The sequence below is a fragment of the Mastigoproctus giganteus genome, chromosome 5 (assembly GCF_048544385.1).
Source record: "Mastigoproctus giganteus isolate SK-2022 chromosome 5, ASM4854438v1, whole genome shotgun sequence".
In the NCBI taxonomy this organism is placed as follows: Eukaryota; Metazoa; Arthropoda; class Arachnida; order Uropygi; family Thelyphonidae; genus Mastigoproctus; species Mastigoproctus giganteus.
In genome coordinates this window covers 45,202,813-45,230,726 of record NC_143579.1, presented here as the reverse complement: position 1 = coordinate 45,230,726, position 27,914 = coordinate 45,202,813, and the positions used below count along the sequence as shown (strand labels likewise).

The following is a 27,914-nucleotide window of genomic DNA, read 5'->3' as shown; positions in this document are numbered from 1 at the left end:
GCATCATCGTCATCCCTAGTCATCAATGTAAAGTTTGTTGCTTCATTTATTTATCTATCATCCTTAATATGCATTGTGCTGAAAATGAAATACTTGCAGAAAAAAGTTGCTTGATGGCTAAGGCTATATTGATTACTTTTGCCTTACTATACCAGGAGAGGCTATATTACATTACTTGTTCCCTGTAGCTTAATATTTTAGTAAGTAAAGCAATATGTGTGCTGCATTAAAAGTATCTATCTATAGTGAGAACTTTAGTCATGATCACTTTCTCCACAGATATTTAAAACAGGATATATGTATTGTTACAAAAACTGGAGGACTCAAAAACACTGACTTATTTTATATCCCAAGCAAACTTGTGCCAGATAAATTATTTGGCACTTGTATCATACACCAAGAAAATGACCCAGACTTCACATTTTCAATAAAACTCATCATAATGTGTTTATATTCTATCAACTCCAGGAGCCTTACTCACCTCTAGGCTCAAAAGGTTTTTTAATAATCTTCCAAAATTATAATTTCATAAGATTAATTAGCAATATCTTCCAGCTTCACTTGCACAGTTTCTCCTTGCCACGAAGGGCCTTTCTTCTGTAATACTGATGCAAAGTACCTGTTCGATTCATCTGCAATCAGTAGGGTTATATATAACTTTCCCACATCCATTATGCAAGGGTCTGATGAGTACTTTTCTTCTTAATATTTGCACACCAGAAAAACTCCTTGTCCACATTCTTTGGCTTTGCTAGCCTAACATTTTATGTGGTATTGTTACAGATCAGTTTGTACCTGTTGTAGGCTTCAGTACTTTTTATCACTCTAACTTTTCCATGGCATTTTTTTCTGCTCTGTTAAACTGGCTAGTTCATTATTCATCCATCTCAGAATCCTTCTTGTGCTATATTTTCTTAATGGTATGTAGGCTTTCAAGACTTCTGTTATCAGTTAGGGGAAAATTGAAATTGCTTATAATCAGACATTCACCCTTGCTCACCCATTTCATTTGCATGTAGCGGCTCTCATCATACTATTCAGTCTTCTGATTTATAGATTACTCCTATACTCTCATTATACCTTTTTCTTCCAGCTAATACACCACAAAGATTCTGTATTAGCATGCATAACTGATGAATCTGGGATATCTTTTGTCATGCTTAGGCTGCTTTTGATAGGAAGCATGACACCCCCCTTTTCTTCCCTGTCCTTTCAAAATACATTATACATACCATAGTGAAACTCATCCACCTCTGTTTCTCATTGGCACCATGTTTCCATTAGCTGTATTATGTCGCCGTTAGTTGTTCTAACCAGGAGTGCAAATTCACTTATTTTATTATGACACTCACACTCATGATGTTATTGTATTACACAGTTAAGACTTGCTGTGCTCTTGTATGGTTTACAGGGTTGTATGGTTTACAACCCTGACACACCCCTTGCAGTTATTTAAGTTTGTGTCCCCCTAACATGAGCTACTTACCCATTTGAAACTTCGCTAACCTGACTGTCTTGCCAATATCGGCTGTTGTGGCAGAAAACAGAATTCTAAATGCGTGCAAGTGTTACCCATGTCATTAGATAAATGTGTATCTATATTACGCCTGCTCTCTCTAACTAACAGTTTCCCCGATCCCTTAGGTATCTCATCCTCAATGATATGGGCAAAATTCTTGCACCATCTTTTGTCAAATGTATCCTGGCTCCACAAAATAGATTCCTTCTTCCTGCAAGTGTGGACCATGGCAATTAAAAAAAAATATCTCCAAGACCTTTCATTAGCAGTGGCAAATGATGAAAGAAAGCAAGCTTATACAGCATCAGCATCAGCAAAAAAAAAGACACCACCCATTTCACCTATTCATTCCCTCCAGTAGTTTGTCTAGTTCTTCCATGAATTTATTTAAACTAGCAACTTCCACAACAATAGATGGAAGTTTGTTCAATCAACCAAAAACCTGTTATGTAAAGGCAAACTTCTGGACATCTATTCTGCAGCTGTCCTTCCACAATTTGAATTTGTGCCCTTCATTTGTGTGGTCTGAGCAACAGGAAGAATCCCATCAGCATTGAGCTTGCTTAATCCATTCAAAGCCTTAAACACCTAAATAAGATCACTTCAGGTATCAAGTCTGCAGACACTGTAATTTGCACAACTGAAGCCTTTCTTGGTAAGAGCACCCCTTTGTTTCACTAACCAATCTCATTTCCATTCTCTGTACTTGTTCCAGCAGCTCCACATCCTTTCTAAAATGAGACCTCCAGACCTGTATGCATTACTCAAGATGTGGCCTGATCATTATACAATGGGATAATCACTTCCTTATCCTTTATATTAAAGGAGGCGGCAAAGCAACTAAGCAAACCCTTAGCCATAATTATGAGAGCATCCTTGGACTCAGGGGAGGTTCCCACGGACTGGAGATGTGCAAATGTATCCCCAATTCACAAAGGGGGATCGAAGGGTGACACGAGTAATTACAGACCAGTTAGTTTAACTTCTGTTCCGGGTAAAATAATGGAGTCGCTGGTTAAAGATGCATTGCAGGATCATCTAGACAAGACTGCAGCAATAATTCAGACACAGCATGGGTTTGTTAAGGGAAAGTCTTGTCTGACAAATTTGATAGGATATTATGATGTGGTTACAAAGGAACTGGATGCAAAAAGCAATTTTGATATCATATATTTGGATTTCAGGAATGCTTTTGACACTGTTGTGCATGGAAGACTATTGTACAAATTGGAGCAGAATGGTATTAAGGGTAAGTTGCTACAATGGATAAAAGGATGGTTAAGTGCGAGAAGACAGAGGGTGGTAATCAATGGGTGCTGCTCTTCTTGGACTAATGTTATTAGTGGAGTCCCACAGGGTTCGGTGTTAGGTCCACTGTTGTTTTGTATATTTATCAATGATATTGATGAAGGTATATCAGGCTTAATGTCGAAGTTTGCAGATGATACAAAGGTTGGCAGGGTTGTTAATGACAGTAATGGCAGTGTGCTACTGCAACAGGATCTAGATAATTTGGGCAGATGGGCTAAGAAGTGGCAACTGAAGTTTAACCTTGACAAATGCAAAGTACTGCATATGGGTAGAAGTAACCCCAGAGAAACGTACCAACTGTGTGGTACTACACTTAAGGTGGTAGAAAATGAAAAAGACCTGGGAGTAATTGTGCAGTCAGATATGAAGTTCTCTGAGCAATGCAGACAGGCTGCCAGGGCAGGTCATGGAGTTTTGTCAATGATATATAGGAATTTTGCTAGCAGGGAAAAGGAAGTGATTATCCCTCTGTATAAGGCAATGGTCAGGCCACGCCTTGAGTACTGCGTACAGGTCTGGAGACCTCATTTTAGGAAGGATGTAGATTTACTTGAGCGTGTACAGAGAAGGGCAACAAGATTGGTGAGGGGAATGAAGGGATCCTCTTACCAAGAGAGGCTTAAGTTCTGCAAATTGCAGTGGCTGGAGACTAGGCACCTGCGCGGTGATCTGATTGAGGTATATAAGGCCTTGAATGGGTTGAGCACGCTGAATTCTGATGGGATCCTTCCACTTGTTCAGATTACGAACCTAAGGGAGCATAAATTCAAATTAAGAAAAGATAGATGTGCAGAAATTTGCCTTTAGCCAGCGGGTGGTTAATTGCTGGAACAAACTTCCATCTGTCGTTGTGGAAGTTGATAGGTTGAATAAATTTAAGGAGGAACTGGACAGGCATTTGGAGGAAATGGTGTGATTTTTTTTTTTTTTTTGGCTGATGCTGCATAAGCTCATACATTTGCTTTCTTGCATCACATGCCACTACTACTACTACTACTTTCTAGCAAAATTCCTGTATATAACTGGCAAAATCTCATGAGCTGTGCTGCCAGCCTCCACTGCTCGGAGAACTTCATATCTGACCGCACAATTACTCCCAGGCCTTTCTCATTTTCTACTTCTGTGAGTGTAGTTCAGTTGCCATTTTTCAGCCCACTGCCCAACTTTTCTAGATCCCATTGCAGTAGCATATTGTCATTACTATCATTAACCACCCTTCCTGCCTTTGTATCAACTCCAAACTTGGACATGAAGTCTAATATGCCATCATCAGTATCATTGATAAATATAGAAAACAACAATGGGCCCAACACCTAAACCCTTGGGGACTCCACTAATAACATTAGTCCATGAAGAGCAATGTTCATTGAATACCAGTCTGTCTTCTCCCACTCAGCTATCCATTTTATCCATAGCAGCAACTTTCCCTTAATACCACACTGCTCCAATTTGTACAAGTCTTATGTGCAACAGTATCAAAAGCTTTCATGAAATCCAAGTATATGATATCAGAATTATTTTTGCATCCAGTTCCTTTGGGACCACATCGAAGTAACCAATCAGATTGGCCAACCAAGATTACCCCTTAACAAACGCATGTTGTGTTTGAAGTATAATTGCAACCTTGCCTAGATGATCCTACATTACTTATTTTACCAGTGACCCATTATTTTCCCTGGAACTAAGTTAAACTAACAGGTCTGTAATTACTCATGTCACCCTTTGATCCCCCATTTTATGAATTGGGATTACATTTGCACATCTTCAGTCAACGGGGGCTTTCCTGTATCCAGTGATGCTCTCATAATTATGGCTAAGGGTTTGCTTACTTCTTTTGCTACCTCCCTTAATATAACTGGACAGATCCCATCCACCCAAGGAGCCTTTTTGATGTTTAACTGCAACAATTTCTCCTCCACTTTCCTCTCAGTTATTACAAATTCATTTAGCTCCCTGTTAGAGCTGGATTAACTTTTGGAATCCCCTTTGCTAAAGAGTTCCTCATGTGTGAATGTAGATGCAAAATACTCATTCAGTTTGTCTGCAACCAGAGCAGTATCATCAACAGTAAAATCATTGATATCAAGCAAACTAAATTGATTTATCTGCTTCCTTGTAGCATTTACATAAGTAAAGAAGTCTTTGCCCTTTTTCTTTGCTTTCTTTGGCAAAGATTTCTCATCTGCCTTCGCTTGCCTGACCTACTTTGTGACTTGATTACAAGCTAGTTTATATCTACCGTGGGGTTTGGTGTCACCCAATAATTTATTTACTTCCCATGTGCTTTTCTTTGCTGCCATGAGTTTCATCATTTCATCTGACATGCATTTAGGCCTAAACCTTGAATAGTATTTCTTAGTTGGTATGAAAAGCCTAGTAGATTCTTTGATTAATTCCTTGAATGGTTCCCATTTAGAGTTTGCTGATGGTAACATGGTCAGTTGGTCTCACTGTATAGAATTTAAAAACTGTCTGAGACCACTGCAGTCACCTTTACGAAAGGGGAAAACCTCTTCCTTTACCCTTGATGATAGTTACATCTTCAAGTAAATCCCAAATCAATACACTGTGATCACTGCCACTTAGTGGTTCTTTTATCTTTAGATTCATAATGCATGAATAATCACTGCTGATAATCATATGAAGAGTATTATTCCTTCTTGTTGCCTCTCTAACATGCTGCTGTAGAAAACAGTCATTCAGTCTCTCAGTTGTCTGTGAGGAACTAACCCATAAGTTCGAGTCAATTTGTGGAAAGTTAAAATCCCCCATTATAATATGTTGTGATTTGCTGGCCCACTCTATTTCTCCCTATAGCTGTTCTTTGTACTCATCAGAGTCATTAGGCCTATAACATACTCCTACTCTCATTTTTACTTTTCAAGTTCTTGTGTAACATCTAACTGACTCAACATTGCACTGGCCACCCATGTTAATTGGATGCATTGCCTTAGATTTTGTGCTTCTTAATTAAGAACATAACCCTTCCCTTCCCATCCTGTCTTTCCTTTCTGTATTCATTGTACTCCTCATATTGGTGCCTCCGTAGCCAGGTGGGAAGGAGCAGCAGTTCGTAGCACAAGCTTCTTGATTAAACTGGGGTTCGAGCCCGTCACCACCAAATACGGAGGATGCGGAAAGGTCAGGGAATGACCACCACATATCCCGGAGCAATATGGCCTTAATTGCTAATGCTCCTAAAAAAACCAAATAACAAACAAACAAACTCCTCATATTCAAATTCTACACCCCTTATATCTGAGTGACACCACGTTTCAGAAGACCCAAAAATGTCTGTACTTCAAATTCATCAAATTTATTTTCTATAATTTTAGCATCGGTATACATGTAAGTATATCCACATCTGTTCTTACTCTTAGTTACCCTAACACAGCCCATATAATTTACTTGTTTCATGATGACTCCCAGCAGTTCTTGACATCTCCAACACCTTGCTTTCAAGGCTGCTGCTCATTCCAATAGAAGCAGTGCAAGAATCACTTTCACCTCTGCCTGCAGCTATTGTTAATCTATTAGTCTGTTACCTTCCAAGGTAGCAGTTTGCTGACCCACCTAACAATGCTTCGATAGGATCAGCCAATATTCTTGTACCCTTTTTATTTAAGTGTATCCCATCCCCGTAGAAGCAGTCTTTGCTGTTAACAAGCACCGGCCATTCTGAGAAAAAAATTCTACCCCATAACCCTTACACAATCTCTCCAGGGCTGAATTGATTTACAAGGCTCTCATCATATCTCTGCAGAATTGCAGACAGTTTCAAATTTAACCCTAACATGCTACTTTTTTCCAACATTGCCCTGTACTTGAGTCTGCAGATCTTCAACTCTTAATGTCATTACTGCCAACATGTACAGCAATATCACCTTTTTATGCCCTTAAAAGATGATATCTACTCTACAATGTTAGCAACTTGCCCCTGGCAGACATACTCTGGTTCTATTCCACATATCCTTTTTGCACAATCTATTTCCTGTTTTCCTGACAATAGAGTAGAGTCACCAACAACAGGTAGCTCCTGTGGGACTAGAGTGTTCTACCTTGGGGGTTATCACTGTGTTACCTAATGATCAAGTGCAACCTCTGGAGTTGATGTGGCCAGGCGAGAGCTTGATGAGGCTCCCAGTTTAATACCTTTGAGGGCATCCACCCTGTTCTTCAAGCTGCCATAAAGGCCCATAATGCTGAGTTGGCACCTAATATCCTCATACTTCTTACATTGAGCACACACAATGACATCCCCCCCTGGCAATATCATGTCTCATTCCTGATAGCTCTGCAAACATCAAACAACCATAAGGCTGTGATTCGGAGGATAATTGCCCCCCTCAGTTCTCTTGAAAGCCGCGGCACTCTTGCTAGCTTGAGCCCTTTGCTTTGTTGCTCTGGTCTGAGGTATGATTTTCATTCAAATTCAATATAATTAAAATGTATTAGAAGATGAAATGCCCAAGGCATAATTTCTTATGGGTTTAGGTTATTAACTATATAATATACAGGGTGTTTCAGTTAAACGTTTCAGAACTTCTAAGTGGGGTAGGGTACATCCTGACAACTCGAAATCATATAGCAATGTGGGGTCGGAAATGCTTTCCTGAAGCGGTGTTGTACACAGAAGCACCATAAAGAAAAGAGACCGTAAGTGAGAAATCGTTTTAATAATACATGAAAGTGTTGTTTTCCGATGAGGCATCCTTCACAAGGGAAGGAATTTTCAACACGCATAACGACCATATCTGGGCGGTCGAGAACCCGCATGCAATACGACGTCGTGCAGCACAGATTCGATTTTCGGTCAATGTATGGGCCGGTATTATGGGAGATCACCTCATCGGACCTTACCTGTTACCGTGTCGTCTAACCGGACCTATCTACTTGATCTTTCTGCAGCAAGTATTGCCACAACTTTTGAGAGATGAACAGATTTCTGCATCGACGCAACAGACAATGTGGTTCCAACACGATGGAGCCCCTGCCCATTATAGCGGAGATGTTCGTAACTACCTGGATGTCACATTTGGTCAACAGTGGATCGGACGTGGTGGTCCCGTGCGTTGGCCTGCTCGGTCACTCGACCTATCATGTCTTGATTTTTATTTCTGGGGTCATATGAAATCGCTAGTTTATGACACCCCTGTTGACAATGCTGAGGAGCTGGTTGCAAGAATCGCAGTAGCTGCCGAAGAAATTCGAAATTCGCCTGGAGTATTCCAGAATGTTCGGATGTCCATGCGTCGGAGATGTGAGGCGTGCATTGTAGCCCGTGGAAGAAACTTCGAACACTTACTTTAATCCATGTACCTTTTGCTTCTTTTCATGTATTATTAAAACGATTTCTCACTTACGGTCTCTTTTCTTTATGGTGCTTCTGTGTACAACACCGCTTCAGGAAAGCATTTCCGACCCCACATTGCTATATGATTTCGAGTTGTCAGGATGTACCCTACCCCTCTTAGAAGTTCTGAAACGTTTAACTGAAACACCCTGTAGATGTAGATACACCATAGTTTACCCATAAATTTGAACTACGTATGTAGTGTAAAAGCATCGTTTTAATTGTATTTCATATTGTGGGTGCCTTCACAATTGTACTACTTCAAATAAATAACACTTCTCTAGTAGAGAAGACTACTGTTATTTATTTTCAGTGGATACCATCACCCAGATGATTGTTTTGAAGCTAGTGGGTTTCTTCATCAGTGGGTGGGCAGTTACCCTGGTAATGCAACATGCCATCATAGTTGTGAAGTTATTTCCACAATATGAGAGATGCCCAATGGTGTAGGTAATAATAATGTATTAGAAGATGAAATGCACAAAGCAATTGTGATGGCATGTTGCTTGTTGTTTGTTGTTTGGTTTTTAGGAGCATTAGCAACTAAGGCCATATTGCTCCGGGAATATGCGGTGGTCATTCCCTGACCTTTCTGCATCCTCCGTAATTGGTGGTGACGGGCTCGAACACCGGTCTAATCAAGAAGCATGTGCTACCCACTGCTGCTCCTTCCCACCTGGCTACGGAGGCGCCAATGGCATGTTGCATTACCAGGGTACCTGCCCACCCACTGATGATGAAGCCCACTAGCTTCGAAACGATCATCTGGGTGGTGTGGTATCCACTGAAAATAAATAACAGTAGTCTTCTCTGCTAGAGAAGCGTTATTTATTTGAAGTAGTGCAATACCAGCTATCTTGTTGTGAAGGCACCCACAATATGAGATACAATTAATAAACAGTGCCTTTACACTACGTATGTAGTTCAGATTTATGGGTAAACTATGGTATATCTACATAGTTTTTAATTGTATTATAAATATAATCAAAAATATTTTACTAAACAAATATATCTTATGCAACTATGCACTGTTTATGCTGTTATTTTTATGTAATTAAAATTCGAATGTTCTTTCAGTATACCAGTTAAGTAGCAATAATTTTTTTTTTTTAATACTACCATGCCACCAAGTTTGCCTTGTATGTATTAGGCTATACCATTGTGCTTGAAAATTATAATATATAACAAAATTATCCGACTAATGCTTAACCTAAGTGATTAGAACTTTATCGCTACCTATTTAACTCAGTTAAAAAATTTACAATTTCCCTACCACTCACCATTCAATAACAGTGGTGGCAATATTTGATTGATACATAGGTTCTACATATATTAAGTAGTAACCAACAAAATCTCTAGCTGAATTAAAAAATAAAACAATGAGCGTGACTAGGACCATAAAGCTACTTATAGAGTATGATTTAATATCAGTTATATCAATAGCAAAATTCACAAAAACTTATTGTTTCTTGGAGTTAAATTCTTTAACTAGCTTGTGGATACTCTCATCCAGAGTCTTCAATTAACAGTCTCTCAAGTGTTGAATTAATCCAAAAGGTTTTTGCCATATAGTCATGCCTCCTGTCGTGCTTGGTCAGAATTGCAGACACATGTGCATTCTGAACTAACTTGCAGCAATTTTTCAGCATGGTCCTATATTTTTCAAACATTGTCAGTTCATGTGTGCTTAATATCATTAGTCTCACATGAATAAAAATGCTGTCTTTACTTTAAAATCTGACAATCTGTTAGCAACATCATTAATTGTTGCTCCTGACAGACACACCCTAGTTCCAGTCAATCTATCCTTATTGCAAAAAATATTACCCATTTCCCTGACAATGGAATTGCCTATTAGAACTAAATCTGTTTGAACTAGAGCAGTTTGTCCTTAATTATTCCTATTTTGGAGCCAAATTGGGGGGGAGGGGTACATCACTTTGCAGATTACTAGAATCATGCGTGTCAGATGAGCTCCCAGTTGTCTCTAGGACAAGCACACGTTTTATCATTGACTCAAATTCTAGCAATGCACTAAGTTTTAATTTTAGATTTATATATCCCTTGCAATGGGAACAAAGAAAAGAACCATCGATTGAGCTCTAGTTAGTAACTAGATCAACTCTTGAATACATGCCACAGGTAATACAGGTGATGAAGTCATAACTCACACAGGCATTGCCTGTGTCAATTTCTGCCTGGCCACCATAGCCTCTGATGATTAAACATTGATCTTTTAACAACCATCATTAAATTTAAAAATAGCAGTTGCTTTTAACAATTGATGCTCTGATGGTTGCAGAACACTTGCATTGCCAGGAATGTCATTCTAGATCAATCATGGAAAAAAGAAAGAAAAGAAAAAATCTTAATCTTTTACTTTTTTCCTGTATGCTGATCCCCTTGGACAATATCCTATGCAGTAATTGTTCTTTTTTTTTATTTTTTCGCTCCTATTATTTTATTTTGTTAAATGGAACATTACCTAAAACTTTATTGGTAATTGTTTTGGTAACTTATCTTGAGTTTCACCAAAAATTTTTCAAATTTTTACTGGTGAAGTAAAGGGGGATAAAGGTATAAATAAGAATAAAATAATGTGCTTAATGAAAAAAATAAGCACAGTAAGACCCCCGTATCCGTTGGGGATATGTTCCAAGACCTACCGTGGATAGCTGAAACCACAGATATAAGCGAACGCCTGCTGACCCCATATATAATGTGCTTTTCTTGGACATACATACATATGTATAATAAAGTTTAATTGATAAATTAAACACACAGTAAGACATTGCCAACTTTAAATACAGTAATAATAAAGTACAGCAGACTCTTGATTTACCGGGACACTTCAAAGCTCCAAATTAAAAAAAAAAAAAAAAAATCAACCAGAAATCATAAAATTCAAGTAATAACTAGAATAGGTATAAACAGATATTTTGCAAGTCGTAAATAAGCGACAAGAACTGGCATTATAAGTCATCATTGGGAGATTAGTGTACCTATTATCTTCACATCTACTGCTCAAAACAAAAAAAAAAAAAACTTTTGTTTCATTATTTGTCAGGGATGTCGGAATTTTTTTTTTTATAATAACTATTTTTTTTTTTTTTAAAAATCACAAAAATGATGGACAAACGCAAGAGTTGTGATTTCAAATTAAACAAAAACTTGAAATTATTCAAAAGTTTGAAAACTGTGCATCTGTTAAATCTCTAAAGAAACATAATGTTGGTGACCAAACCATACGCAACATTTTAAAAAATAAAGGGAAGCATTGTATTGGACACGCGAGTAGTACATGTTAAGTTCTTTTTTTTTGTGGTTAACCGTGGGTAACTGAATCAGAGAATACGGGTGCACAACTGTATACCTGATGGGTTCTCTGTTTATCCATGCTCAGACTTTGGATGTTGCACCTGTTTTATGTAATCAACTAACCAAAATAAAATAATAAAAATAAATAAATGAAGCAGCAAACAAATGAAGCTTTAAAATACAGCTTGTTCCAGTTTATGGTGACATGCATAATTCTTCTGCTATGTATGGCATGCATTATTTAATTAGCATTAGTAGAGGCATATGATGCAAGAAAGCAACTTATGCAGCATCAACCAAAAAAAAAAAAAAAAAAAAACCGCTCCGATTTCACCCCTCCGTTCGTTCCAAATAGCCTTAAATTTATTTAGGCTATCAACTTCTGCAACAACAGACTTCCATCTTTTGTTGTGGAAGTTGATAGCCTAAATAAATTTAGGCTGAGCTGGACAGGTATTTGGAACGAACGGAGGGGTGAAATCGGAGCGGTTTTTTTTTTTTATTTTTTTGGCTGATGCTGCATAAGCTTGCTTTCTTGCATCGTATGCCTCTACTAACGCTAATGCTAATTAAATAATGCATACCATACACAGCAGAAGAATTATGCATGTCAGTATAAACTGGAACAAGATGTATTTAAAGTTTGCTGCTTCATTTATTTATTTTTATCATTTTATTTTATTTTTTGGTTTAGTTTGATTACATAAAACAGGTGCAATGTCCAAAGTCTGAGCATGGATAATTTGGAAGAAAGTCTGGGAATTCATTAGGACAGTACTAGAACACGGTTCTAGAGCATTCCAGCTAAATCGAGATCTCTATTAAAAGTCATCTGATTTTCATCTTCTAAAAGTTGGTAGGTATAAAAGTGTTAATTAAAATCATAAATGCTCATGAATTCTTGTGATTCCTTTCCATTTACCCACTTTTCAGCACTATTAATACAGTTTTGTTATTTTTTGATAGTTGCTGCTGCCGCCACACTTTTTTTTTTTTTTTTTTTTTCAAGAATTTTCTGAATAATATATGAATTTGATTTTTTTACCCCATTTTAGCTGACTGGATAGCTCTAACTTATTTACATGGAGATAAATATGGAAGTCATTGTAACGAAAGTGATCGAATGATAAGAATAATGATTATCTGTGATCCATCAACAGTTAGGGTAAGTTAAGATTAGGTAAAATCCATTGTTTAGAGATGATAGAAGTAACCTAAAAGAGGGAAAGTCTTTATTTTTATGCTTCTGCTAAATGATTCTTCTAAAATAATTCTTAAAAATGTTAATGTGATCTGAATAAAAAGCGAATACAACAAATATAAAACTAGTACATCTCAATATATAGCAATGAGAGAGAGAGAGAGAGAGAGAGAGAGAGAGAGAGAGGTGAACTAAATTAAGAATAGTGGGGTATGATCCTAAAATAATTGAGAAGTTAATATCCAATTGAAATAAATTTAGTGGTACTCCCTTAATGGCAACAAGGCTGAATTACACAAAATTTCACCATACAAAGGAAATGAAAGCATATCACAACAACATGACCAATAACTTAAACTAAAAACTAATTAAAGTAAAAAATAAAAAAAAAAAAAAAACCTTGTTTCTTTCTTACTTTCCTGTATTTAAGGCCATAATTATGCAAATATATTGCATCAGCATGCTGATTAGTGTATCTGCCAGTTGGATGTTGATGCAGTGACTTGTTTAACACTTGAAATGCAGCGGTTATATAGGCGCTGTTGCCTTGTGGCCTTCCAGCAAGATGAGGCTCAGTGGTTAAACACTTAATTTATTTTTGATTAATATTGTTATTGGTCATGTTGTTAGACTTTGATTTCCTTTCTGTAGTGCTATTTCATGTAATTTGGCCCTGTGTGCCATTGAGAGTGGACAGCATATGTTGTCCACTCTTGAATTAAATTTGTTTCAATTCTCTATTAACTTCTAAATTATTTTGGGAACATATTCCTTCTACAACACCTTTATTCTCAATTTATTCCCCCCCACCCCATCTATTTCTTGCTGCTAGAGTAATGTACTGGCTTTCTTCTGCTAACATATTCTTAATTTTTATATATTTCAATTTTGACAACATTCTCTCCTATTCTCAAAGGTGGCTGAAAAGGTGAAATGTGCAACTACCGACCACTTTTTTTTTTTTTTTTTGTTAGCGCATCGGCTTCTATGGCCATAGTGCACCTCCCAAAGTTTTTTTTTGCATTTTACTGTGATCCAAGCCCGAGGCGGGATTCAAACCCACGATCTTTGGGTTGCCAGCAGGCACTTTACCCACCTGGCTTGCCCGGTAGGTCTACCGACCACAATTTGACTGGGAAAATTAGGGTCAGGGAAAATTATAGTGATTTTAGTTACGCATGCAATACAAGGTCATCTGGAAAGGTATGGAATTGTAAGAGAATCACAGCATTTGTTAATATTTGTTAAGGGCACATCACATTGGATTAATCTAAATTAGCTATTATGCAGTTATTAGTAAAGAATTTATTAGAAGGAATAGCTTTGACATCATTTACTTAAATTGCGGTAAAAACTTTGATAAATTGGAGCAATGTAGCATTAAGACAAATTGCTACTATGGGTAAATGGGCAGTAGGAGACGGAGAGTACTTTAAATGGCCACTACTTTTCACGGACTAATGTTATGAGTTGGGTTCCATAAAGTTTGGTTCTCAACCTGTTGCTGTTTCTAATATTCATTAATTATGAGGTGGATGTTTCCCCTTTAAATCTTGAGATACTACTCCTGTTTTTGTAATTTTTGATTATGAGTTACGCATTAAAGCATCGGTAATGTTCAACGTTGCCATGAAAAATTCCCAACAAACTATAACTTTTTTTCCATTTACAGATATAGAGCAAATATTAGTATTTGATTGTCTCGAATTATCACCTCTTGTTGTCCTTTTCTCTGGTATCCACTTGACATGATGTGCAATAAAATTATGATGGTCATTAATAGTTGGCAAACCTCTAAAATTGTTATAAATAATTTTCCTGTTTTGTTCATTTACTATTGAGCTGCATTTATGTTTATCTTACTGGAACAAGGGGTTGGTAGCAATGGGCAAGCAGTATGTTATACACCACAAAACCCAACATATGACTCTTCTTTCAGCCTCATCTCACTGCAAATGTGTTTTTTCCAAACTCTTTTCTTTTGTTTCATTGGTAAGGGCTCTAAAAATCAAACCAAAACAATTTGAATTGTCTACATACATTTGAAAGCATTAAGAACTCATATCCAGCTAATTATTACAATAATTCCTAAAAGAAAGAAATTGTTTACATGGTAATTTGTTTTCTTCTCCATTACTAGGATGTGGATTGGTATGTTGATGGGAGAGTTCCTCTGGTAAAGCCCCTGAAATTAAAAAAACAAAAACAAAAAACACTTTACGAAATATTCAAACCAAAAAATATGTCATGATAACCACGTTATTATAAAAATATCCTGCAACTCAACAAACTGTTTATTTTTATTTATTTATTTATATTTCAAAACAATAAAATCAACAGAATGTTAACCTGTCAGATTATCTTGATATCCATTTCTAGGATGTGGATGAATACTGCTTGAGAATGAGTCACTGTCATCATCAGAGGGTACATAATTTTTATCGTCGTCTGAAACTTCAGTCATTCGGGGGATTGCAAACTTCATCTTCTAAATCAGATTCCATTTGATGTGTGGAACACATTGCAAGAATTTTTTCCATTTCTTGTACTCATTATTCCAACTTTTACTTCTGACCACATAAATGAAATGTTACAAAGGACAACTAAACAGTAATACTGATTGGAAAACTGAGACAAACAAAACCATACATGTAACAGCATGCACGAGCTAGCTCCTCCCCCACCCTACTGTAGATGCCAAACTAACGAAAGTGCCATATTTGTGAATTTGCATGGTGAGAAGTGTTTTTTTTTTTTTTTTTTTTTTCACAAATAAGTGAAAATGTGTATAACATTTTCAACTGCTTGGCCTTGAAATACACATACATGTCTTTGGCAGGGTGTTGTTGATCAAGAAACAACCTCGAGAATATATTTAGGTAAAAAGTACCAAATTTTGCACATTCATGGTTTTGGTGTGGTGCTGATGATATGATCCCTTCTAATGGCTAAACAGGCCTAACAGCAGTGAATCCTGCTCAATATAAGGATGTCTGTAAGATTCTGTGGCAACAAATCCCATTCTTCCACCAGCACAGATTTTAGCTCACCAAGTGACTGAGGAATTAGCTGTTGGCATGCAATGCAATGCCCAGGGACGTCCCACACATGTTCGATCAAATTTATGTCTGGTGATTGTGCTTGCAACAGCAGTCATTGGATATCTAGTTTCAAGATATTCCTCCACTACTTGCTCTATTGGCAGTGGCATTTTCATGCATGGAAAGAAAATCTGGACCAACTGCATCCCTAAAAAGTTGCACGTAGGGTTCGAGGATCTGTTCTCTGTACCTCTGCACATGCACATTTACAGTATCCCTATTGAAAACACGAAGAGGGGTTTGGCTGTTGATCATTATTCCACCCCACACGAGAACACTGACTCCACCGTAAGTGTCCCTTTCTCTGTTGGAGGGAAGGTACTGCATTCCTCATTGTCCCCAATGAAATAACATCTATAATCTGTTTGTAGGCTAGGACTCATCGGAGAACAAAACTGTGTCCATTTGTCAGGTCTCCAAGTTACATATTCATGGCATTGGTTTCAATGAGCTCTGCCGTGGTTTGGGGTTAACAGGATACAAACCACTTCCTTGTGTAGAGTTCACTTGAATTGAGCCTTCTTAACACAATCCAGTTGTAAATGTTTTCACTTGTGTCTGCAGCAACCTCAAGAGACAGTTGATGACAGTATATTGTAGTGTTTTGTCTTGCTGTTAGAGCCAGTTAGCTGTCTGTTCTAGTTGATATCGCTCTCAGGCAACCTTGGGCAGCTCTTCTTGTAATGGTTCCTGTCTCCTGAAACTGCTTCCATAGTGCCGGGATGACACTGCATGACACATTAAGCCAACATGCAACCTTTGCCTGAAACTGCTGGACTTCAAGTCGTCCAATGGCCCACTTATCTTAAAGAACCATCTAAACAATGATGACTTGCCATCCTGAGTACTGGAGGTGTGGCTGTCCCACTGAGCAAGCCAAAAATGGGAATGAAGTGATGTGGTTGCAACCCATGTTTTTATAGGCATGAATAGTTTACATAACAGTAAGGTGGTGGATCGATTTATATTGGATACTCAGAATTTGCATGCCAGGATGCCTGTTATATCAAATTTTCATGTGTGGCGACACTGTTCACAATAAAATATTCACAAAAAACATTTTGTTTGTTTATATTGTTGAGCGGGGTAAGATTTGATATATATTGGCAACCAGGCCTTAGAGAGATCCTGATTGAGGTTTATACAACTCTGAAATTGGTTAGTAAAATGAATGAAGGTGAAATTTTCACTGTTATAAAGAATTCCAGAACTAGGGGCTATAAATTCAAATTACAGGGAAAGAGCTCTAGATTGGAAGAAGTTTTCTTTTAGCCAGCAAGTTGTTTACTGGAACAAGTTGCCTCTGTAGGTAGTTGAGGCTGATGTTTGAAGAAATTCAGAAGTTCACTGGATAGTTACCCACATGAGGAGGGAAGTGCACAATTTGTATTTTCATTTTTTTTGGTCAGTGCAGAAAAAGCCTGTGGCTTCCTTGCACTATATGGCAAATACTTATTGTTTTTGCTAATAATCTTGCTGTTCTTTTTTAGATGCTTCCATGATGATATTGCAAACACATCTTGGATGGCAGCTCATTCTGTGCTGATCCTGTCTGCATCCAGCAGCAGCTACCTTGTGAGTTCCATGAGGGCCTTTTGTTTTGACACCACATGTGCAGTATTTCCAGTAACATATGACAATATTCATGATGCTCACATTCTCTACATTTGTCAGTAACTTAAGTCAGCGTATTTTTATCCAGCTTATTGAAATATTAAGACTAGTTTAACTGTTTCTGCTTGGAGTGTAGTATTCTCTGTGATTTTAACATCTTTACATGATTTTCACAGCTTTACTTGTTCTTTACATGCTCTAGAACACTTACTTCCACTTGTCTCTGCCACTTCCTTAATTTAGCCCATGGATTTGAGCATCACCGTAATTTTTAATATATTCTAGCTATGATAGACACTCTCACAATTGTTGTTATCCATTGAAGATCTTATAGGCTGTCATGGCTCACAATGAGGTTATCTGTTTGTGATTTCTAGCTTAACTATGCTATCCTGTACACTTTGCCTTTGGATGTCTGGGATGAAGTGATAGATGAAGTGGTAGAATCCATGTCAAATACTGTTTGGAAGACTGTGAAAAGAGTATGTTCACAGCTTAGATTGAATTCATGAACCTGTTTTTTGAAGTGACTGAGATTGCCAGGCTTGGCCAAAAAATTAAATAGGGACTCTGGGATTTACAAGGGTAGAGATTGCATTGGATATAGACTTCCTGTAAAGAAGTATATTGGAGGATTTGGAGTAATACAAGGGATGAAATGTCATTCAACTATAAGTTGACCACAAAGATGGCCATGTTAAGACTGAGTGCCTGGATATGAAGAATAAAATGATGCTGCCTCTTAGGTCCCACTAATACTGCTAATTATTTTGCCATCCCTTAGAGCCAGTGCTTGATATGTGGCCTTGGATGATGTGGTTGTTTCTAGGCTTTCATGTTAATGTGGTCCTAATCCTTACAGCCAAGATGGTTAGCAGGCCTGACTGTCTTGACCAGGAAATAGCAGATATGAATCCAAACTTGGAGCAAAGTGTACAGTTTAGAAGAAACTTCAGCCTTAGCTATATATGGAGATTGACAAACAAGAAGAAATAGTGCATACCAGAGCAATCCACTGATTTTTCTGCTTATCCAAGGTCTCTAATACTGCTGTCATCATCCTATCAAGCAAGGAACCTTCCTAATTCATTGATGTCCACTGGCACTAGTAGAGCATTGCAGCATTCCCTTTCTGGCTTCTATGAGTGACATGACATGTGCCACCTTTCCTCAAAGTTATTAATTCTCACTTCATAGCCGAAGCCATCATATTACCTGATAATGTGTGCCAACGTTATCAGTAAGTAGTCATGTGTTTTTTGTTTTTTTTTATTACTGTAATCTGGTTGTTTATAATCATTTTGCATCAGAGAAATTACCCTAGGAATTTTGGATGTTTGGAAGAGAAAGGTGTCTGAAAGGAGGTGGAATATAATCTACCTTACACAATGTAAAACTTGGTTTATTTTGCATCCTTGTGATGGGTGGAGAGAGAGAGAGAGAGAGAGAGAGAGAGAGAGAGAGATCACCAAAAAGGAGAAGAATGATGATATCCAGCTCAGGACCCTGGGTGTGCCATGCCCATATTTATGTTCTATATTATGTGTTGCATAATAACAAACTGTTATTAATGCTATGTTGAGTGCATAATGTGCAGGAAAAACCCTGTGGAATTTTTTTTTTTTTTAATGTGGAAATAGTCTTAACCTGCTGAGATTTCAGATACCTTCAATTAAAACTTATATATTTATTTTGCTAACAAACTTAATTTTATGTCATATTGGGAAAAGCTTATTCAAAAGTTATGATAACACTGTTTATAGAATTTTCAAAAGATTCCATGATTTCAGTATTCCACTCTTATTCAGATGCCAGTCAATCATGCAAGACATTGACAAACCATATGTACAACAGTTCAATGCATTATTTGTTTAGTATTGCAGTTATCTACTGCATTTGTGATATCATGTGATGCTTGTGTGCCAGTTCTCTTTATCACTGGGTCACAGGAATTTACAATTAATCATTTTGACACTGAATTCAATTGTTAACCATATTTAGCATCCATATGTGCTTGAACCATGGTCCACTCAAATACTTATGTTATTCACTGTTGAACTTGACCACTCAGTTATATCATACCTAAGTTTGTTACAGAAAGTTTATCGTCCACAATTAGGTTTCTACTACAAGTGAATAGAGTAGGGCAAACTCAAAAGAAACTGTTTTTCCACTGGCTCGTTTATCAATAATAATAATACCTTTCTGAAGATGTTTTATGAGAGACTGACACATGAAGTTTTTAAAAGAATTATTTAAAAAATAACTACTGTTAAATCATGAACATGATATTTTGTTTTTATAATGCCTGCCTGCTTGTTAATTCACAGACAGTTGCATTGCAGAAGTCTTGAGTCATGTTTTCAGATTTTTATAATAATTACAAATATTATATTTCATTTTTGTAAAGCTTATACACAGTTTTGAGTTCCTATATCTTTTTATTTTGTGGCTACATGCAGTAACACATGTGACAGTATTTATGGCAGTACTGTGTATATTACTGATTCAACCAAAAAAAAAAAAAAAAAAAAAATTCAGTGAGAAATATTGAATTTCAGTTGTTATGGTTCTTCAAAAATGGTGCAAAACTTCTCATCTACAGATTAGACAGGTGATACTTAGATTTGCAAATTGTATTATTATTATTTTTTGAATAACAGGGAAAAAAATTGGTATGAAATATTCAGAAATAGTTGGTTATAAATATCTAAATACTTAGGATTTAAACATTTATAACCAACTGCTGTGGAATGTTTTTTGTGAAGTGCTTACTAAAAGATTATTATTATTTTCATATAATCTTTATTTCATTTTTCCAAGGTGTAATTGCTAAAATATTTTAGCTTAGCTAAAATATTTTGTTACTGTATTATTATCCAAACCAGAATTTCTCAACCTATTTAACAATATCACCCCCCCCCCCACAAACTTCAACAGATTTTTTTTTCTGTTCAAAAAATAATCTCTTGCCATATGCTCTAAAATAGGCATTAAAAATATTTTTAAACAGTATTAAAACTTTTTTGGACCCATCTGTGAAATACCTTCAAGGCCCACTATCTGAGAAATACTGAAATAATTTTTTCCTTTTCTACGAGTAATTTTTTTGATATTATATAAATCAAAGGAAATTTCAGTAAAGTTAAGTTAAAATGTTTATTTATTAATATATTATATAATAGTCTAACCTGGTAATGTTTCTGTAGGGGGATTTCCAGATTTTAGAGGAACGGAAAGTTAAAGAAAGTGAATACTGTTTTTACTTATTTGAACTTAATAGCAATGTGGCATGTGTTAAGACACCCGAAGAAGGCCTAAGTGCAGGCTCTGTTTTTTGTATTATGTAAGTATTATTACATTACATTTTGGCATGTTGTTTTTCAAGAGGGATGAAAAAGTATAAAAATAATTAAATGAAAAGTTAAAATTTTAATTTTAATTTTGAGAAACTGAAACTGTTTTCCATCATTTTGCATAAAAATTGAAGTTATTTCTGTAAGTTTTTGCTGAAAGAAAATATGTACTTGTCATGAAGTTTAGGCAACAGCAGTATTGCACTCTCATATGTGAATTTTTCACTCTATTCTAGTGCATATTAGACTTCTTGTTTGCTTTATTGTTGATTGTATTTTTTTAGTAGTGACTGTATTTATTGTATTTAGTAGTGACCTGTAATTGCCTACTCAAGAAAGACTAGTTTTGTCATCGCTCGCACGCACACACTGTGGGGGGGGCATAAATTTAAAGTGAGAGGGGATAACTGTCGACTAGATATCCAAATTTTTTTTAGTAAAAGTGAGTGACTTAAGGAATTGTTAAAGTAAATGAAAGGAGGGAAGGTGACATTGGTTACTTTATTTTATTGTTATTTTTTAATTTAATTTAAATTTGATTTATTTTACTTTTTGCAATAATGATGCTACAATAATGCTACAACTTTTGTTACAATAATGATGCCAAATTACAAACTTTGGTTTGTTTAAAAAATTCACCTATGTAGTAATGATGCAAATGCATGCACTAATGTCACTTTGAGCCTTTCTGACCTAAAATATTATTAGACCATTTGTTTAAGTACAGAGTTTTAAATTAATATGCATTTTATGATGCACGTTCATGTGCCTGATAAAATTAATTTCATTAAATTTTGTATTTAATTGATCTTATAATGGATGCCCTTATTTTTTAAATTCTAGATTCTTTACAACAGTTGGAATTTATCTTCTCTTGGGTTTTCTCTATCAGCGACTAATGGTAGGGGCGAAAGGAGTTGAACAGATTCCTAATTACACTTTTTGGAAGGACTTTGGAAACCTTGAAGCTGTGAGAATTTAATTTGTTTTATTTATTTTTAATTTAAATGGTATATCCAAAAGATAAATATCATAAAGAATTGCAAATTTTATGAAAACCCCAAACACGAAAGGTATTAGAACCTATAGTACTTAGTACTGTGCATGGGGTGTGGAAGTTGAGAAGATGAAAGAAGATATTTGTTGATATTGGACTTGAATTTCTGTAGATTGTAATTTTCAGCAAATACGTATGAAGGAAAGTTGTTCCAGAAAATGGCAGGTGAATGAATAAATGAGGAAGAAGAAAAGTTGGTTCTCTGAGTTTGAAGATGGACAGTAAAAGGATGTTGACTGGTTGCAGCATGTGTTCAGACTGCTTTGAAAGAGAACGGGAATTACAGAAGCTAATTCAGAAGAATGGTGCCTATGGAAGTATCTATAGAAAAGGCATGCAACAGAAACAGAACGTCTTTGGGACAGAGTGGAGAGATTGTTAGAGATGAGTCATTTATTAACCTTACTGTCCTCTTTTGAATATTATGTGGAAGCCTGAGAGAAGTTTTGGGGGCACTGCCCCAGATGTGGGAGCAATATTCCATAGTAGGGTGGATTTGTGATTTGTACAGAGTGAGTAGCTGTTTGGAAGAAAAGTAGCGTTCGAGAGTGAAAGAGAAAACCCAGTTTTTTAGATGCAGAGGAAGCAATATTTCTAATGTGCTTATGCCAAGAGAGATTAGCAGTCAAGGTAATCCCCAATAGCGATATATGATCTTGCATAGAAATTGGAGTGCGATCAAAGATAAGCATAGGAGCAGAAGAATCCTTTGGTTTGTTTAAAAACAAACAGGGATAAGGAGGTGGTTATCCCATTGTATAAGGCAGTGGGCTATGCATACTTTGCTAATAAAAGTTTTTGGTTTTGGTGTATTAGCATAAATGTATTTAAATGCCAGCTGCTAACTGTTGGTGTTTCTAATTCACTTGAAATGTAATTTTTTTTTTTTTTTTTTTTTTTTCAAAATTAGGTGTTTAATTTCATTTTCATGATGTTCTTATTTTGATTTTATATATATATATATCTCCAAGAAATGATGTGTCAAATCCATGAATATAAAGTCTGTGCGTGCACCTGTTTATGTATATATATATATGTGTGTATGTGTGTGCACGTGTATGTATGCACATGTGATACATTTTTCCTGTGATAATTGTGAAAAGCGTGGTAAGCATACCTGCTGCTTCTTATTTGCAAAAATTATTTAAATAATGTGTTCTTATGGCAATAGATATTTAAAAATAGTACTTTTTTGGACTGAGTTTCAGAAGGATTGAAATCAACTAAGTTATCTTTGCCTGCCCCGCTGGAGAAGATAAAAATGACATTTCATGATTTTTCTGATGGTGATACTCTATATTACTTTCCTGTTGATAGAAATTACTCTACACAGCTGATAATGCCCAAACCACTCTGGACTTCAGTGATGAAAGATAATTAAATTTCCATTTATACTTGGCATAGCCACTAGCCAAAATAGTGGATTTCAACGTATTTTATATTTTTTGGAACTGATATACAGTATGTCAGTGTAACAATTAATGATGGGCAGTTCATTTTTTTTTTGTAGCATGTAGGTTTCATCTCCCAATGTGTTTACCTTTGTTCACATATTTTGCTCCAGAACTGTATGGTACCACTCATTTCTAGCTCATTGTTTCAGGCTAAGATGCATCCATGGCTTATTGCTTGTAATAATGCTTGCAAGGAAGTTATTGTTATTTTCTATATTTATCAATTTTGATGAAGGCATATTAGGCTTAATATCCAAGTTTACAGATAATACAAAATTTGGCATGGAGGTTAATGACAGTATGCTACTGCAACAGTATCTAAAAAAGTTAGGTAGATGGGCTAAGAAATGACAACTGAAGTTTAACATTGATAAATTCAAAGTACTGCATATGGGTAGCAGTAACCCCAGAGCAACATACCAACTGTGTTGTACTACACTCAGAGTAGTGGAAAATGAAAAACACCTTGGGTAATTGTGCCATCATATATGTTCTCTGAGAAATGCAGAGGGGCTGCCAGGATAGCTCATGGGGGTTTTGTCAATAATATACAGGAATTTTGCTAGCAGGGATAAGGAGGTGGTTATCCCATTGTATAAGGCAGTGGGCAGACCTCATCTTGAGTATTGCATACAGGTCTGGAAGCTTCATTTTAGGAAGGATGTGGAGCTGCTGGAACGAGTACAGAGAAGGGCAACAAGATTGGTGAGGGGGAATAAAGGGATGCTCTTACCAAGATAGCCTTCAGTTCTGAAAATTGCAGTGTCCCAAGACTAGGCAACTGTAAGGTGATCTGATTGTGGTGCTTAAGGCTTCCAAAGGATTGAGAAAGCTCAATGCTGATGGGATTCTTCCTGTTGCTCAGGCCACACACATGAGTTGGACACAAATTTAAATTAAGGATGGTTGCAGAATAGGTGTCCAGAAGTTTGCCTTTAGTAATTGGTGGTTGATTGCCAAAAACAAAGGTCTATTTGATGTTGTGGAAGTTGATAATTTAAATAAATTCAAGAAAGAACTAGACGAACTACTGGAGGGAATGAATAGGTGAAATGGGAGGTGTTATGTTTTATTTTATTTATTTATTTTTTTGGTTGATGCTGTATAAGCTTGCTTTCTGCATCTTTCGCCACTGCTAACTCTAATAAAGGCTGTTTATAAATGATGTACACAAAACAAGGTTTGAAGAGAGTAAGCTTATCTGATATGAGCACTGTTTATTCATCTACAGATTTTATTTACCCAAACCAAACAATGCAGGAGGACTCTTCAGTGAAGAATGATCATAATTTTTCATGAACAAGCATACTGCTTACTGCATTACATAGCAGTGGGCACTTCCAGAGCCAGGTGGGCAGGAGCAGCAGTGCATAGCACATGCTTCTTGATTAGACCGGGGTTTGAATCCGTGACCACCAAATAAGGAGGATGGAGAAAAGTCAGGGAATGACCACCGCATATCCCCAAAGCAATATAGTCTTAGTTGCTAATGCTCCTAAAAACCAAATAACAAATAACAAGCATTACATAGCTTGAGCAGTTGACTGGTATGCACGATGTGACCTTGGTGGTTGGTCAAGTTTATGCCTGTTCATTTTGCCTATGTGACATGTGAGGAACAGTATGCTGCTCTCAAATTTTGTTTCTGTCTCAAAAAAACACCAGCTGGAGTGTATTAAATGATAAAAGAGGCTTATGGGGCATCTATGCTTCTATATAGCACAGCTTGCAGGTAGTTTAAAATGTTTAAAGATGGATCCGGTTCAGTCACAAAAATGAGCAGTCCTTGAGCTCCAACCACTGCTGTCACCACAGAAACTATAAATGCTGCTTATGTAATTGTGAGAGTTTGTCATATAAAAGTAAGGCAATAAAGATATTGGGAATATCGGTAGGAAGCACACACAGTACTCTCCATGACCATTTGCATGTGATGTGTTTGTGCATTCTGAGTTCCAACACGGCTCACACCCGAGAAACAGCGTTTGCATGGAGGTTTGTCAGGAGCTGCACCAGATGGTTACTGAAGATGGTGAGGTTCTGCACAAGGTGATAACGGTGGATGAGAGATGGTGTCATCATTTTGACCTGGTGAGTAAGCAACAAAGCTTTCTTTGGAAGTCTATGTCATCACAAACACCAAAAAGAAAAAGTTGTCGCTTCTGCAGGAAAAGTTATGGTCATCTGTTTTTAGACGTTCAGGGAATGGTTTACCAACATGTTGTATCACATCATAAGACTGTTACGAGACCTTACTAGAGCTGTACTGCACACTGTGCGGTACACAGTGTGTCACTTTTGTCACAGACAACCACAACTGCACACAGGTGGGTGGGTGCTGCATCATGACAATGTGAGCCCTCACATTGCTCATACTGTCATCAAGTACTTAGCCAACATTGATATCAAATGTGTCCCTAATCTGCCTTGCAGCCATGAGCTTGTAACCTGTGACTTTTTCCTCCCCAAAGTTAAAGGAGCTGTGAGGAAAACGTTTTCGGTCGAAAGAAGCTGTAAAGACATCGAAGGTGATTCTCAAATGCATGTCAAAAAATAGTTTCCACCACATTTTTGAAGAATGGCAGAAACATTGGAGTAAGTGCATTTCATAAAATGGGGACTACTTTGAAAAGGATCATTAAAATATGGATGATTAATAAAGGTATGCCATAAAAAAAAAAATTATCATTCTTTATTGAACAGCCCTTGTGCATAAAAGAAATATATCAATGAATAATGCTTTTCTTGTAATGTTATGAGTTTCCCTTTTTAAGTAATGAAATAATATTCAGTAGGGCCAAATATTATTCATCAGTAGTGATGTATATTATCCATGACACAGTACCATTTCACAGTGATTTTTAATGTTGAACAATTTATTTTTACATGGGGGAACATGAGTATGGATTGCCTTATGTAATTTTTAAATAACTAATAGATCAGGACAGAAGTTAGTAGTTAAATGCAAATCTTAAAACAAATGTGAGCAAGAAATTCTTAAAACTGTCTACTGAAAACTTGAAATAAAATGACTAAATTCATAAATGCTATGAATGAGATATTGTATAGATGAAAAAAAAATCCATTTTTTATATATTTTTTTATTGATATTACCAATATCAATAAAATCAATATCAATTCCAATTTGGTTCCACTGATTTTAATTTCAGAGGTACCAAATAGAGTATTTTGTTGTGTTATTTATTTTTTTAAAATAGAATTATAGTGGTCAAGTAAAAGGTATTATAATTTTTTTTTATTTTTATATAGGATGGGTGTGATTTTATATGCCGTTGTGGACCAAGGCAAGAATCACAAGCATACAGGGGCATAGATGATAGAGTGGGAAGAGATGAAGACAGGGATGACCAGCTACTCACTATGTAAACATTTAAAGAAAAAAATAGAAAGAAATAAGTAAATAAAATCAGTTTCCTTAGGGGGAAAAAGTGAAATTTAATAAAAAATATTGTGAAATATTTTTTAAATAGATGCATATCTGGTTTATCTAAATTCTTGTCATAAGATAAAATCATCACTGTAGAATTTTAATGCACTGTGTTTTTGTATTCTATTGTGGTAAAGGAAAACAAATATTTATGCATTTATCATGATCATTTTTAGTTGACAAAAAAAAAGTGCACATTGCTTTAGAACTGCTTTTTGTAAGTACAAATACTACTGATGAAGTGCCTAAGATCATGATAATGGCAAATAGGCATATAAATTGCATCTAATGATCTTTAAAAAAAAAAAATGAAAATGTTGCCATTGCCCAAAATAAGTATTGTTTTAGACTTTCACTATGCATACTTTGCTAATAAAAGTTTTTGGTTTTGGTGTATTAGCATAAATGTATTTAAATGCCAGCTGCTAACTGTTGGTGTTTCTAATTCACTTGAAATGTAATTTTTTTTTTTTTTCAAAATTAGGTGTTTAATTTCATTTTCATGATGTTCTTATTTTGATTTTATATATATATATCTCCAAGAAATGATGTGTCAAATCCATGAATATAAAGTCTGTGCGTGCACCTGTTTATGTATATATATGTGTGTGTATGTGTGTGCACGTGTATGTATGCACATGTGATACATTTTTCCTGTGATAATTGTGAAAAGCATGGTAAGCATACCTGCTGCTTCTTATTTGCAAAAATTATTTAAATAATGTGTTCTTATGGCAATAGATATTTAAAAATAGTACTTTTTTGGTGCTTTTTTTTTTTTTGGTTGTTACTTAAAAATATATTCGAAGAAAAAAAAATGGATATAATTTATCCTTTAAATACATTGAACCTTTTAAAAAAAAAGTAGAATACGGAAAAGAAAAGCAGATGATAGCTTCTTTAGAAGCAGAAGTGTGCAAGTAGGATTGGTTGTTGTTTTTTGAAAGGACTGATGCAGTTCAGTGCCAGATTAAGGTATGGTCTAACAGGGCAGCTGCAGCTGCCCGGGGTGCCAGAAGCTGAAGAACAAGGGAAGGATATTTTACAAAAGTTTATGCAGATTTCTAGGATATGCAAGGGGTGCTGAAATAATGTTTCTGCCTGGGGCACAGGAATACCTTAATCCAGCCCTGATTCAGTTGAATGCCTAGTGTAGTTATGTCATGAATTTTTTTTTTTTTT

The 27,914-nt window shown here is 36.2% G+C and overlaps 1 protein-coding gene across 1 annotated transcript in view; it reads left to right on the top strand.

Annotated features, from left to right (window-relative positions):
* The window catches only part of LOC150085347 (cation-dependent mannose-6-phosphate receptor-like), a 62,885-nt gene extending 36,203 nt beyond the window's left edge, over positions 1-26,682 (top strand). Inside the window, exons 3-6 of the mRNA XM_090373168.1 lie at positions 12,557-12,666; positions 20,627-20,763; positions 21,617-21,743; positions 26,555-26,682. Of these exons, the coding sequence (XP_090229294.1) occupies positions 12,557-12,666; positions 20,627-20,763; positions 21,617-21,743; positions 26,555-26,671 (491 nt within the window). The 3' untranslated portion in view covers positions 26,672-26,682. The remainder of the gene's footprint in view (positions 1-12,556; positions 12,667-20,626; positions 20,764-21,616; positions 21,744-26,554) is intronic.
* Positions 26,683-27,914: the final 1,232 nt, after the last annotated feature.